Raw genomic sequence first — 13,498 nt, 5'->3', positions numbered from 1 at the left:
ATTTAGAATAATACTAAATTCCAATATTTAACTTTTGTGTAAAAAAATCAAATTATATACATATTACAAATTATTTTTCAAGATTGATAATTTAATTAATATGTGAGAGTGACATACTAAATATATGGGGAGGCTAATAAATACAATTTTATTTTATAGTACTTATTGAGACATTTTATGTCAATTTACAAAGAAAGCGAAAAAGAAGGTGTTAATACTCATTTTTTTTCCTTGAATTTTTTTTCTTCCGGTTGAGAAAACATTATATAGTTACACCACAATAATGCATATGTTATGGTTTGGTTTTTTGTGACCAACAATAAAGCTTAAAAAACTGAAAGACTGAACGGCACTAAATCAAAAACTGAAAAATATATCTAATCAAAACAATAATATTACATTTATCATCTATTGTAAATTTCTATACATAAATAATATTCAGACTTCAATTCTAATTGTCCTACTATATACTCATTCTTGTACAAGATAAATGAGCTATATATATATTTAACAGACAAAAAAATATGTCACACTTCATTAAGAAACTCTATGAAGAATAGAGTAGTCTCATATGTTTATATATATATATATATATATAAATTGTGACACAAAATAATTATCTCTGCGAATAAAACTTGCGTGTACGAGCACATAAAATTATAGCCAAAATTGTGCCAAGAAAACAGAGAGAACCCCAAATGAGGAAACTGTCTCTATAGCATTTTGTTCCTAAGCATTTTCCATCTCCATTTCCTTGTTGGTGGTAGAGCAGAGCAGCCAGGTAGCCAAAAACAAATGACCCAATTGGGATATTGGCTACCAAAACATTATGATTCACTGAGAAATTTTTAGCCCCAAATAGCTCTGTGGTTGTAGACACTGAAATCGAAGTGATTGCTCCTGTACAAACTCCTATAGTTGCTGTACTTGTGTATAAAGCAATGTTTGTTGAATTGAGTAGTAAAAAGAAAGCTCCTCCCATTGGAGCTACCAAGGCCGCAATTAAAGCTGGTCTTGAAACCACTGACTTTCTCCTGAATTTTTTGAAGAAAACAGAACTATCAATTTTGGACCACATTGAATTTGCCAACTAACCCATTAATAGTTTCACGTGAAGTGAGTAGCATAATGAATAAATTAAACACACATATATATATAGATGCACAAAATTTGTTTACCTTGAAAAGTAGTGGTCTAAAAGAGAAGGCATGAGCCGACCAAAGAACCCAAATGAAGAAGACAATGAAACAAGAGAAGAGGTTTTGTTAGAGCCTCGAGACTCAGCTATTTGTCCCAAGTTGTTTAAGAACACTAAACCAAGTGTAGCACTAAAAAAATAAGCAAAAAAATATAACCAGAAATCAATTCTTAATAGCATCTTTTTTACTCCAATCTCCTCTCTAACCCCAACATCATCACCATCATCACCATTATCACCATGATCCTGATCACGATCATCCTGACCATTGATTACCACTTCTCTACCATTTTGATCTTGATGATCTCCATCAAATTTCGACACATCATGACCATCACGACCAATTTCAATTTCCATACCATTTTCATCTATGGTAAAATGGTAAACTCTCGTCTCCCTATTTACACTGCAGTAATACATCTCCAAAAGTTGTCGGAGTTTCTCTGCGACCGGAATCACAAGCGGTGCCAATAAAAAAACACAAGTACCAATAACTCGTTTCAGAGCAGAAGTTGACATAATCAACCCCAAACTACTGATCACAGCATAAACACCAGTAGCTATGGTTATAAAAAACATTACTACAAACCCAACGTTCATGTCTCCAGGCCTGGTTACGTTCATTTCTTTGACAAACGGCGCCGTTATAACGGTGACGATGAGTGGTAAAGCTGAGTTGAGAAGAAGGTAAGCCTGGGCCCCCTTCATAGTACCACCACTACTTGAAGAAACTGCGGACGAGAAGAGAGAACCAGCCACGTCTGTATAAATCTTGGCACTTAATCCTTGATAACTCGTCGTTAAACCAACGGCGATTTGACGGTACTTGCGGGGAAAGTTGCGAATGGCGACGACGTAAGAGACAGTGTTGAGCCAGCAGATGCTGTTACCGGCCAAGACGGTGAGGACGAAGATTTGGAGATAAGAAAGAGATGAGATATGGTTTGTTAAGGAGAGGTATTGGAGACCATAACCGGTCAAACCAAGAAGTGAGCCTATGAGAAGGACAAGCCAGAGGGGAAGGTAAACGGCCGCAATGCCGGAAAACCAACCGAAGAGTTTTCCGGCGTCGGAGGCGAAAGCTAGGTTGTTGAGTTGCAGTTGGGTCATGGAGAAGACATGCTTGAGTTGGGAGGAGTAAGCAGGGAAATTGGTGTTGGTTCCATTGATGGCTTGTAGCCATATGATACCTACAAGGCTTAACCATTGTAAAGCTCCTGAAGGCATCACAAGTTGGATAGAAAGAGAGAGAGAGAGAGAGATCGGCAGAGAGATCGAAAGATAGATGGAGAGTTGTTATTGATGATTTTAATAAAGAAAAAAAATTGTATATATAATATAATTATATGGTTTTGAATTGGGACAACTAAATTTGTGAACAGAGGATTTTAATAACATAAAAATGTTACAGGAGAATGTAGGTTAGGATTGTAGAATGATATTTTGAAGTAACAAGTACATATAGAGAGTGAGAAAAGTGGACAATTATCACACGTTGTATTGATGTAACTAACCACTTTAGAAGTAATTACAGATCGAATAAATTACAATTACAATTATAAAAAAGGAATCAGATTTTTAGTAACTCAATTGGAAAAATATTTTTTTTGCCACATTATTTAATGTTTTTATTATTATTTTAGTTTCAATTAAAAAGTAAAAACATTATAAATGAACTAAAATTAGAGATTTCATCATTTTAATATTTTATTATTTGTCTTAGAATCAACTTAGTATTTTATTGTTTTTCCAAAAAAAAAAAACTTAGCTTCCTATTGTTCATTTTAATATTTTGTATATGATAAATGAGTTCAAAACAGCATATTTTAACAAATTTTAGTAAACATTTTGAATTTATAAACATGTTTTCAAATTTTTATATAAAAAAATCACTAAAATTAATGGAAAAGGTATAATTTTGAAATGATATTATCAAATACAAAATATTAAAATGGTATCAATTAAATAATAAAGTATGAAGTTTGTTTCAAGATATATATATATATTTATATAACAAGGTACTAAAATTGTATAATCCTTAAAATTATATTAAAAGTAATAAGGAAATAATAAACTAATATAACTTTAAAAAAAATAACTCAAATTAGACAGAGTATTAATTTTAATAAATTTTATAAGACATTATTATTAAAATTTGGAAAATAAAGAATCAAATATACAATAAATCAAAATAGTAATAATTTACAGTTTCAATATCTCTATCAAATAGTAAGTACGTAATAGTAATAAATTGTGGTTATATTAATAAAAATGTGGTTTTGTGAGGATCACGCACTAGAGGTTTTGCCATTAATGATTCTTCTTAAGTTTGTTGTGATTAATTGTGTGTGAAAAGAATTAAGGTTATGTGCTGATTTTGGAAGGGGAAAAGTAGTGATATGATATTATTATGAGACGTGAAAGGAAACGGTTGGCCTTAACACTTTAACGGGGGTGATGCTTAAATTGGATTTAGCTGAAAAGACAGAAACCTGTAAACAATTTTTTTGCCTTCGGGTTATATATGAACTAGTTGGAAGCTTAAAAGGGACAACATTATTAATTGTTACATGTGTATAACTTAATTAAATTAGACAAGAAACAAGAATCCTCTCGCTCTCTTTTTAAGAATTTTTTTGTTGCATTAAGCTAAATCAATTGCTACATGAAAACATGAAAACGTACAAATCGGAACAACAGACAACCTAAATACAATTTCTTATGAAAGACCTTATTTACTAAACGCAAAAATATAAAATGACATGAACTATCACTCACAACCTTCAATAAAATGCGAATGATCAACGATATCAACACACCTCTTAGAAATCCAATCAACGTCAATTAAAGCATCACAATCCAATTTGGAATCAAAGGTTGCCAACTGAAGACCATTTCAAATAGCCAATAATTCAGCAACATGTACCTCAAAATGAGAGACAGATCTATGAACTAAGGCACCCTTCAAAATTTTGAAAAAATAAAAATTTATGGTATTTTTTTTTTATCTTCTAGCCTTAAGAAACATTCCTGCCTTCGTCTCTGCTCAAAACAATCTTCCAACCAAAGAGCCCCTGCAAGTTGCAACCCAACAATTTTTTAGCCATACAGAGCTTTCTTTTACAAGACAATTTTGTATTTTTGAAATTGTCAAATCAGGAACATGGGCCAGTAATTTCAACGTTATCTCTGTTTTTGGTAAGTTTAGTGTTAGCAATGGTGCATTCGATTATTTTTTATTCTTTTTATAAAGATATCATAGGGACAGAGATGATGACGTATCATCTTCTGATCTTCATGAGATTAAGCAAGATTCCATACATATATATAAGATAAAAAGAAGAGCAAGCAATAAAAATGTTTCACTCTTTGATGCTTGAAGTGCCTATGAATTATTTAAATACAAATGGTAAAAATGTTTGAAGTTGTTTTTAAGTTTGAAAATATATCTAAGCTTACATGGAAAATTAGAGCACTTTTATAAGAAGTTATTCTAAATGTATCTTCGCAAGATACATTTTTGGCTCACAACTTGACGTGGGCAGTTATTAGCTGCTTAGTATCTCACATGGATTGATTGATTTATTCTTAAAAAAAAAAAACAGTTTATTCAGTTTTTATTATAATTTTTAATTTCCTTTTTAAAAAGCTCAATGTAAACTAAATATTGTTATAGGACACTTAATACCAAATTGTATCAATAACAAAATATCATATAAGGTGATGTTGGGCATGCAAACTCTGTCGGTTAGAGCAGCTCCAACAACAGAACTGCATTACACTATTATTGTGCTAAAACTGCACAAAAATCAATCCAACCGGACTGCAATTTCTAACTCAAAAATGCAGTCTTCTACAGTACCTCAAACAATGGTATATTGGTGTATTAATATAATATCTTAATTTATATGTTATCCCCAAAAATTGGAGTTCGATGACGTGGCAATAGAAATGACAAATGGCAAGGAATAGTTGGGTGATCTAGCTTAGGAGTGACTCGGTAGACCAGTGAATAATTTTTGACTGGCCAGTCACATGTTTGTCTGCCCAGGCATGACCATGTCCGACTAGTCATGTGTTTGTCTGCCCAGGCATGACCATGTCCGACCAGTCACGTGTTTGTCTGCCCAGGTATGAACTTGTCCGACCAGTCATGACCATGTCCGACCAGCCAAGTGCATGTCTGCCCAGTCAGGAGCGTGTCCGCCTAGTGAAGGTTTGGCCGACTAGCCTGAATGTGATATGGATCGACTAGACAGAGCAGGGCTACGCAAGAGATCCCAGAAACGACTTCAATAAGAATTGGTCTTGGCTTGCGCGGGAATCTCTCAGTTTATCCCGTAAATATAGTGTATCGTTATATTTTGAATATTATTGTAAATTAAATATAATGAGAATAACAAAATATCCCGATTATGGGGGATGTCATCTGTACGATCCTGAGCCTATAAATACAAGGCTTATGGCATCATAAAGAGGACTTTTGAACTTTTGATTCAAATTCTGAATTTTCTAGAGATAGAGTACTTGTATTTGAGAGAATTCTTGTATTCTTGTAATCTGCACTAAAGAAACTTAGTTGACTCATGTTCATTTGATCTTGAGTGCATATTTATAATCACAACTCTAAGTGGATTAGGCTATTACCAACACATTGGGGCTGAACCACTATAAAATCGTCTGTGTCGTTTATTTTTCTTGAAGGTTTTTATCGTTTTTGACGTCTACATGTCGTTGGCCAAAAACGCGGTCAACATTTTGGTGCTTTCATTGAGAGCCTGAAGAGAAAGAAAGACGGTCCCTGAAGTATTATGGCGCCTAAGAGCACCAATGCAGCCTCCAAGAAGATAGGCTCGTCTAAAGACTCTGCTAGATCAGAAGGTCCTGGCCCACAAGACCTTGAGACTGAGCCTAGAGTCATGCTCGAGGACGTGATTCCAGAAGTAGAAGAACTCCAGGAAGCCATGGGGGCCTTCCAGGAGGAGATGGCACAATTCCACGCGCAGACAAGAGGCGTTCGCTGAAGAGATGGCCAGGTAGAAAGCCGCGTTAGAGCAGCAAAGGTGCGATATGGAGGCCAGAAGCGAAGAGCTCAGACAACAACAGGAGGAGGTCAACCGGAGACATCGTGAAGCAGCACTTGCTCTAGAAGTGGCTACCCAATTGGCCCAAGCCAATGCTCAAGCCGCAGCACAAGCAGCCACCCAGGGAGCAAGAAATAATAACGCTAGTCGGAGGACCACGGACAGAGCCGATTCTCGAGGACTGGGCAGAAGCAGGAGTAACCCCCCTGGTCGGGAAGATGATGGGGACCGATCCAGAACTGCCTCGGCACAAAGGGAGCACTCTAGAACCCCCTCCAGGAGCCACCGACCAGAGACTTCTAGATCAGGGAGTCACTGGTCGGCCAGTAAAAAGACTCCACCCAGGCAGGATCAGACCAAGACTCCTCGAGAGAAGAGGACTTCACAATTCAAAGATGGGCATGGTCGTGATGAGGCTGATAGTCATCACACCGACCAGTCAAAGGAAAAGGAGGGAAATGACCAACAAGGAGGAAAAGACTGCCCGGGGCGTACTGAAAGGCCTCCACTGCACCCCGGCCAGCAGCGTAGTGGGAAAGAGCAAGTCCCGCGTAGTAAGCCCTCTGGGAAATCGAAGAGTACGGTGTTCGATCGGGCAGGATAGCATGCTTCCCGGAAGGATCTAAGGGATGTTATCACCAACAAGAGGAGGACCGTCTCGATCGAAGGGCAAAATCTGGACTGCCCTGCCAGTCAAGTAGAAATACTTGACTACGGCGTGCCAGATGGTAATGCCCGACCAGGTGGTCAAGATCTTGGAACTTCATCAGTTGCACCAGCCATCCAAGCCCAGCTTGATGTGCTAACAGCTGCAGTGCAAGGTTTATCAAAACGACCTTCCGGGATAGATGTGATAGAACACCGGAGTGGCAGCCCATTTTGTGCCCGGATTAGAGCAGCCCAGCCACCGACAAAATATAAAGCACCGGTTCTGCCAGTATATACAGAAAAGGCAGATCCCATCAGACATATTGGGAAGTTTGAGGACCAGATGGAATTGCTCGGAGTAAGTGACGATTATCGGTGTAGAGTTTTCCCAACTACATTGACGGATATTGCCCAGGAATGGTATTGGAAGTTTAAGCCAAACTCCATTACCTCTTGGGAAGCATTCAGGAAGGTGTTTTGTAGACAATTCAACACTGCCCGGACTCCACCAGTTTATGCCAACCACTTGGCAGATATCAAACAAGGAAAAGATGAGTCTCTAAAGAATTATATACAGAGATTCATGAGAGAAGCCAATAGAGCAACTGCTGTAGGAGACGATGGGAAGATGGTTGCAATATCTGCTGGGATAACTTATCGGAGCCCTTTGTGGAATAGCATACATAGAAATCCAATTCAACACTTCAACAATTTCTTGACCGGGCGGACAACTATATGAAATTGGATGATGCAATAGAGAAAAAGGAGAATGGCATAAACAATCCAAGCGGATCAATTGACTTTGGTGGAAGGAAACATGGAAATAACGTGTCTGACCACCATGAGGAAAAGAAAGCAAGGTTGAATTCAAGTGAAAAGCCAACTAAGTATGAGCCTCGATTTACTAACTACACCACTCTCTCGGCTAGCCAAGCGGAAATATATCTTGCTAGTCATGAAGAGGTTCCCTACAAGAAACCTCCACCCATTAGGAAAGAGATGAGGAAGAGGGATATGAATAATTTTTGTCGTTTCCATGGAGATTATTGTCACGACACGAATGAATGCAATCACCTCAAGGATGAGATAGAATTTCTTCTCCGGTCGGGCAAGTTGAGAAAGTACCGGGCAGAGACACCCCAAGGAGAAGGAGGCAGCAACAATCATGGTTTCAGACGACAAAGATCTCCACCCTTGCAGCCCGGACTTGTGGACTTTACCTTAGACACTATATGTGGAGGTCCACACTTGGCTGAGGAAAGCAACGAAACAAGGGAGAGATATGCTGAGCGGGAGTGCTAGGATCAGAAACCACTGGAGTAGCGAGCATCGAAGGATATATTATTTCTAAATACCGGTTTCAGAGTGGTAGCTTGATTTCGAGTTGTTTGACTTGTTATTTAAGTTTGGTTTATGAGCTGGTTATTTGCTAATCAGTCATTTTATTTTTGAACAATTTTGGTTGTTTAAGACTCGTTATTAGACATGTTTTGTCCTTTTTAATTTACGAGTAATAAAAGAGACTACGCGCAACGTGGTCGATTCTTGCTACAAATGTGCATGTGTGTTAATTATCCGAATAGTGTTCAACTGGTCGGTAAAATCGAATAGTGTTCAACTGGTCGATACATTCAAGTAGTGTTCAACTGCTCGAATATTTTTCATATATTCTATGTGTTTTACGAGTAATTAACTGCTCGAACAGATTCAGTCAAGTGGCGAGTGACTAAGGGTCTTTCAACCCTCGATCACTCGAGGGGCACATGGGGTATATTGGTATATAATTTAACACAGGCAATAAGAGCAGGAGTTAAGATATCTTTTTTTAGGCTGACGTGTAAATTTTCGAAGTCCAAAAAGGCCATTAAGCTAACTTGTTTGACAAAGCTTAAGTAACTTGAATTTTTTTAAAATTTCAAGTTAAAGCAAATATTCGTGTGACAATAAGTATTATGCTCATAAAATGTTAGAGCAATAAGAGTGTGAGAAAGTATATTTAGTATGGACTTATGAAATGTCTAGAATTTCAAAGTTAGAAAACTAAGTACTCATGCGAAAATATAAGGCATACATCAGAGTGACTTTACTATTCACAAAAAACTTATAACTTTATAAGTCTAAAAAGACTTAGAATGTTTTAAGTTAGCAAAGAAAAGTAAAGTATAAATGTCAACAGCTCGGCTGTACGAAAAAAATATCAAAGCTGCTAAGCAACAATTGTCTTCACAAGAATAAAGAGCAAAATATTAGCCAGGTACAAGGTTTAGCTGATCAGGTGCAAAGTTTTCCTGGTCGGGAGAGGAGATACAACTTCCCTGGTCGGCTAAGCATATATCACTGGTCGAGTAGGAAACTCTATTGTTGGGCATGACTAACAACGATGAGTCCCTGGAGTGAATAAAACAAACACGAACAAATGCATGCAAAGTAAATACTACATAGTGAAAAAATGTCTTTGAGAAGAGAAGTCAATTTTTCCCAAGATTGATTGAGAGAAATCAATCTCTCAAAATGCTTTTGGGAGATTCAAACAAGGTGCCTAAAGTGTGGGCAGCTGTCTGAGGAGCCTAGAGATGCCAAGGACCAGAATGTGGTGTCCGCTCGAAGATGTGCGCCTGGTCCGAGGAGATGCGCGCCTGCTGTCCGAGGAGCAGCGTGTGGTGTCTGCTCGGAGCTGTGCGCCTAATCCGAGGAGATGCGCGCCTGGGTTCGAGGAGCTGCGCCTCATCCGAGCTATGTGCCTGGTCCGAGGAGCTGCACACCTTGTGTCCGAGGAGCCGAAGGGTGCCGAGACACTCGAGGAGTTGTGTGGTGTCCGAGCAGACACTGCTGTCCGAAGAGCTTGAGTCCGAGGAGCCTAAGGGGCTGTCCAAAGAGCCCAGCACCCATGGCGTGTGTGCGTGGGTGTCCGAGGGCTCCGAGGGATCTAGTCCGAGCAGCTCAAGCATCCGAGAGTGCGTGTCCGAGGTGCCGAGGGCCCTAGTCCGAGCCCATGCTTAGGCATCCGATCGGATCAAAATATTCAAAAGCAAAGAAAGAGCAATGGCCAATCGGCCTTACCCCTAAACCTATTCCGAAAAGCAAAAGCCCTAAATTCCAAAATACACAACAACAAGATCAAAAGACAAGTTCGATCGTGGGTTCATTACAAGAGTGAAAATTACCGACTGGATGGAATTTTTTGGATGACCTCAAAAGCATTTTGCTAGAAGAAAAGTTTATTATGTGAGTATATCATATAATAAACTTGGGGGGCAAATGTTATCCCCAAAAATTGGAGTTCGATGACGTAGCTATAGAAATGACAAATGACAAGGAATGGTTGGGTGATCTGGCTTAGGAGTGACCCGATAGACTAGTGAAGAATTTTTGACTGGCCAGTCACATGTTTGTCTGCCCAGGCATGACCATGTACGACCAGTCATGTGTTTTTCTGCCCAGGTATGACCATGTCCGACCAGTCATGACCATGTCCGACCAGCCAAGTGCATGTCTACCCAATCAAGTGCATGTCTGCCCAGCCAAGTGCATGTCTGCCCAGTCAGGAGCGTGTCCGCCCAGTGAAGGTTTGGCCGACCAGCCTGAATGTGATATGGATCGACTAGACAGAGCAGGGCTATGCAAGAGATCCCAGAAACGGCTTCAACAATAATTGGTCTTGGCTTGCGCGGGAATCTCTCAGTTTATCCCGTAAATATAGTGTATCGTTATATTTTGAATATTATTGTAAATTAAATATAATGAGAATAACAAAATATCCCGATTATGGGGGATATCATCTGTACGATCCTGAGCCTATAAATACAAGGCTTATGACATCATAAAGAGGACTTTTGAACTTTTGATTCAAATTCTGAATTTTCTAGAGAGAGAGTACTTGTATTTGAGAGAATTCTTGTATTCTTGTAATCTGCACTGAAGAAACTCAGTTGACTCAGGTTCATCTAATCTTGAGTGCAGGTCTATAATCATAACTCTAAGTGGATTATGCTATTACCAACACATTGAAGCTGAACCACTATAAAATCGTCTGTGTCGTTTATTTCTTTTGAAAGTTTTTATCGTTTTTGACGACTACACGTTGTTGGCAAAAAACACGGTCAACATTATATATTATAATTTTAAATATAATCTGTTTTAGATTATAATATATTTTTATGATATAAATATTTTTTTAGTGTTAGATTTAGTGTTGTGGTTGAAGTTAAAAATATAGTGCTAAAATAACATTGCTGTTGTGATGATTTAATACAAATATAGTGTGTTAAAGATTGGAGATTGCCTACGAAATAAAAAGACAGTTTGGACGGTAGAATGCTAGACTATTAATGACAGAGACAGCTTACCGTTGGGCATTCGGCTATTAAGGTTGGTCCCTAAGATTCCGCAAAATCTCGAGTTCCCGTTTGTCAAGGCAAAGTGGCAAGCATTTTGTTGTTTTTATTTTATGGTTAATAATGAATACAAACTGTGTCTTGTAAGTATTGGACATTGTAATTAATATACATGTAATATAAGATCATATATAAATTATAAAACTACAATAAATGTGATGTTCAATGCTATTTCATAGCAACATTTTTTTTAAAGGTGGAATCAAGTTTAAAACTTATATACATGTAAAATGTGTGTACACATATCATTACTTTTATTTGAGTGGTACCCATTTAAAATAACTATTATAGGTTAATATGTTTTGCCACAAAGGTATGTAAAATTTGGGTGTAAAAAGTGTGTACATATGATCACTATATATAAATATGTGCATCCAAAATATGTATTCAATAATACATAGATTGTGCTATTGTAATGCCCCAAATTTCCTAATAAGGTTTAGGACCTTGATTAGGAGGCCGGGAGGGCCATAATTGATTTAATATGTTATAAAATGAATATATGCATGTTAATGTGAATTATATTATTATATGATGATAAATGCATGCGTATGGGAGTATTTAAAATGATAAGGACATTTTGGTAATTTGGCCTGCTGATGGCATATTTGTAAATTTGGTGCATATTATAATATGTGAATAAGATCTCATTATTATGGAGATATATTCGAGCTATGCGGCATGAGATGGTCATATATAATGAGTTAGCGGTTTTATCATAACGGGGTCAATTTTGGGGTAATAGAAATGTCTATTTGGTGATAGATTGGAAATATCTGAGATCAGGGTGAAATTCTGGAAGTTTTGACTATAGTGTCCCCGGGGGTGTTTTCGGGACCCCGAGCACTAGGTTTTATTTAAGGTTACTTAAGCTTGAAGTAGCTTGACAGATAAGAACATACGTTAGAAACTTCTCGTTCTCTCTCAAAACAGTCTGTTTTACCGTTTGAGCCTTTTTGAGGAAATCTTGAGTTCTAGGAGTCGGAATCAAGCGAGGGTCGAGGCATAACGATCCTAGGAAAGATTAGAAGCTTCTTAACCGAAGGATTTGACGAGAAACAACCCAATCGAAGGTAATCTAAGTTTGAAGTTTTAAGCTTTTAAAGTTTTGAAGCTTAGAATTGGACTTTGTTAATTGTTGAGTTTTTGGTCAGTTTGAGCTTTGGGTTTTGAAGGTTTTGGAGTATTGGGAAGCTTGGGAACTTTTATTTGATGATTGTGGAATGTTTGGGTATGTTTTTGGAGGATTTGGAGTGTTTAAAACGCGTTTGGGAATGGCCCAGGGTTGGGGGCTGCGGCTCTGTTATTGTGCGCCGCGGCCCTAGTTCGAAGAAGCAGGTGTCAGGAAGTGAGCCTTGCTGGGCGCCGCGGCCCTAGATGGAGGGCGCCGCGGCCCTTGCCTCAGAGAACCCTGGGGGCCGCGGCCCAAGGTGCTAGGGCCGCAGCCCTTGCCCTGTTTTCGCCCCGTTTGCTCGTTTTGACCCCGGGAACTTAGTTATGGGCCTCGGGAGTGTCCCTACTACTTGGATTAGTTTGGATTGATCTCTTGGGGGCTAGATATTGGTGTGGAACCTTTGATTATCATGTTATTAATGGTGTTCCATATATGGTTATGATTAGGTGACCGCTGATAACTCTACAAAATATAGTTATTTTACCACTTTTTATGTGCTAATTGTTGCTTAATTCTTGAGTTTTTAATTGATTTATTAAGTTTTTAAGTAATTTTGAATTTATTAGTCTTATTTTGATTTTATATTATTTTGTGTGTTTTTATAGTTATTTTGTTGTAAAATGTTGTAGTTAATTATTTAAATTATTATTGTTTAGTTTGAGGTAAAAATGTTGTATTATTGAAATTAAATGTTAAAAATAAATTAAGTTATAATTAATATTTTCAAAGAATTAAATTGATTTATTTTATAGTTGAAAATATTTTATTATGATTTATTTTATGTTTATTTTGTAGGAAATTTATTGTATTTTTGGGCTTTGAAAAGAAAAGAAAAGAAAAGAAAAGATATAAAGCTGAAAAAGAGAAGAAAAAAGTGGCATTCTTGAAATGCCTTAACCAAGGCCCAACTCCTCCTGAAGCCCATGCCTCCAATTCAAGCTTGCCAGGCCCATTTCAAAGCCCACTTCAACCTCCAAGCAACCTTCAGCATCACCCCAAC

At 37.7% G+C, this 13,498-nt stretch overlaps 1 protein-coding gene across 1 annotated transcript; it reads right to left on the bottom strand.

Annotated features, from left to right (window-relative positions):
• Positions 1-376: 376 nt before the first annotated feature.
• Positions 377-2,613, bottom strand: LOC133792787 (protein NUCLEAR FUSION DEFECTIVE 4). Its single transcript, XM_062230731.1, has 2 exons — positions 1,179-2,613; positions 377-1,034 (listed from the first exon to the last, which is right to left on the bottom strand). The coding sequence occupies exons 1-2, from the start codon at positions 2,423-2,425 to the stop codon at positions 617-619; spliced, it is 1,665 nt and encodes a 554-aa protein (XP_062086715.1). The 5' UTR covers positions 2,426-2,613; the 3' UTR covers positions 377-616.
• Positions 2,614-13,498: the final 10,885 nt, after the last annotated feature.

Source organism: Humulus lupulus, chromosome 7, assembly GCF_963169125.1.
Source record: "Humulus lupulus chromosome 7, drHumLupu1.1, whole genome shotgun sequence".
Classification (NCBI taxonomy): Eukaryota; Viridiplantae; Streptophyta; class Magnoliopsida; order Rosales; family Cannabaceae; genus Humulus; species Humulus lupulus.
The sequence above is the reverse complement of the archived record's forward strand: the minus strand, read 5'-3'. Positions and strand labels throughout refer to the sequence as shown.

Bases quoted from the DNA above. Each gene is read 5' to 3' on its own strand.
- LOC133792787 (XM_062230731.1), bottom strand. From the start codon at position 2,425: ATGCCTTCAGGAGCTTTACAATGGTTAAGCCTTGTAGGTATCATATGG. The intron at 1,035-1,178 runs GTAAACAAATTT...CAAAAAATTCAG, and splicing joins TTAGACCACTACTTTTCAAG to GAGAAAGTCAGTGGTTTCAA.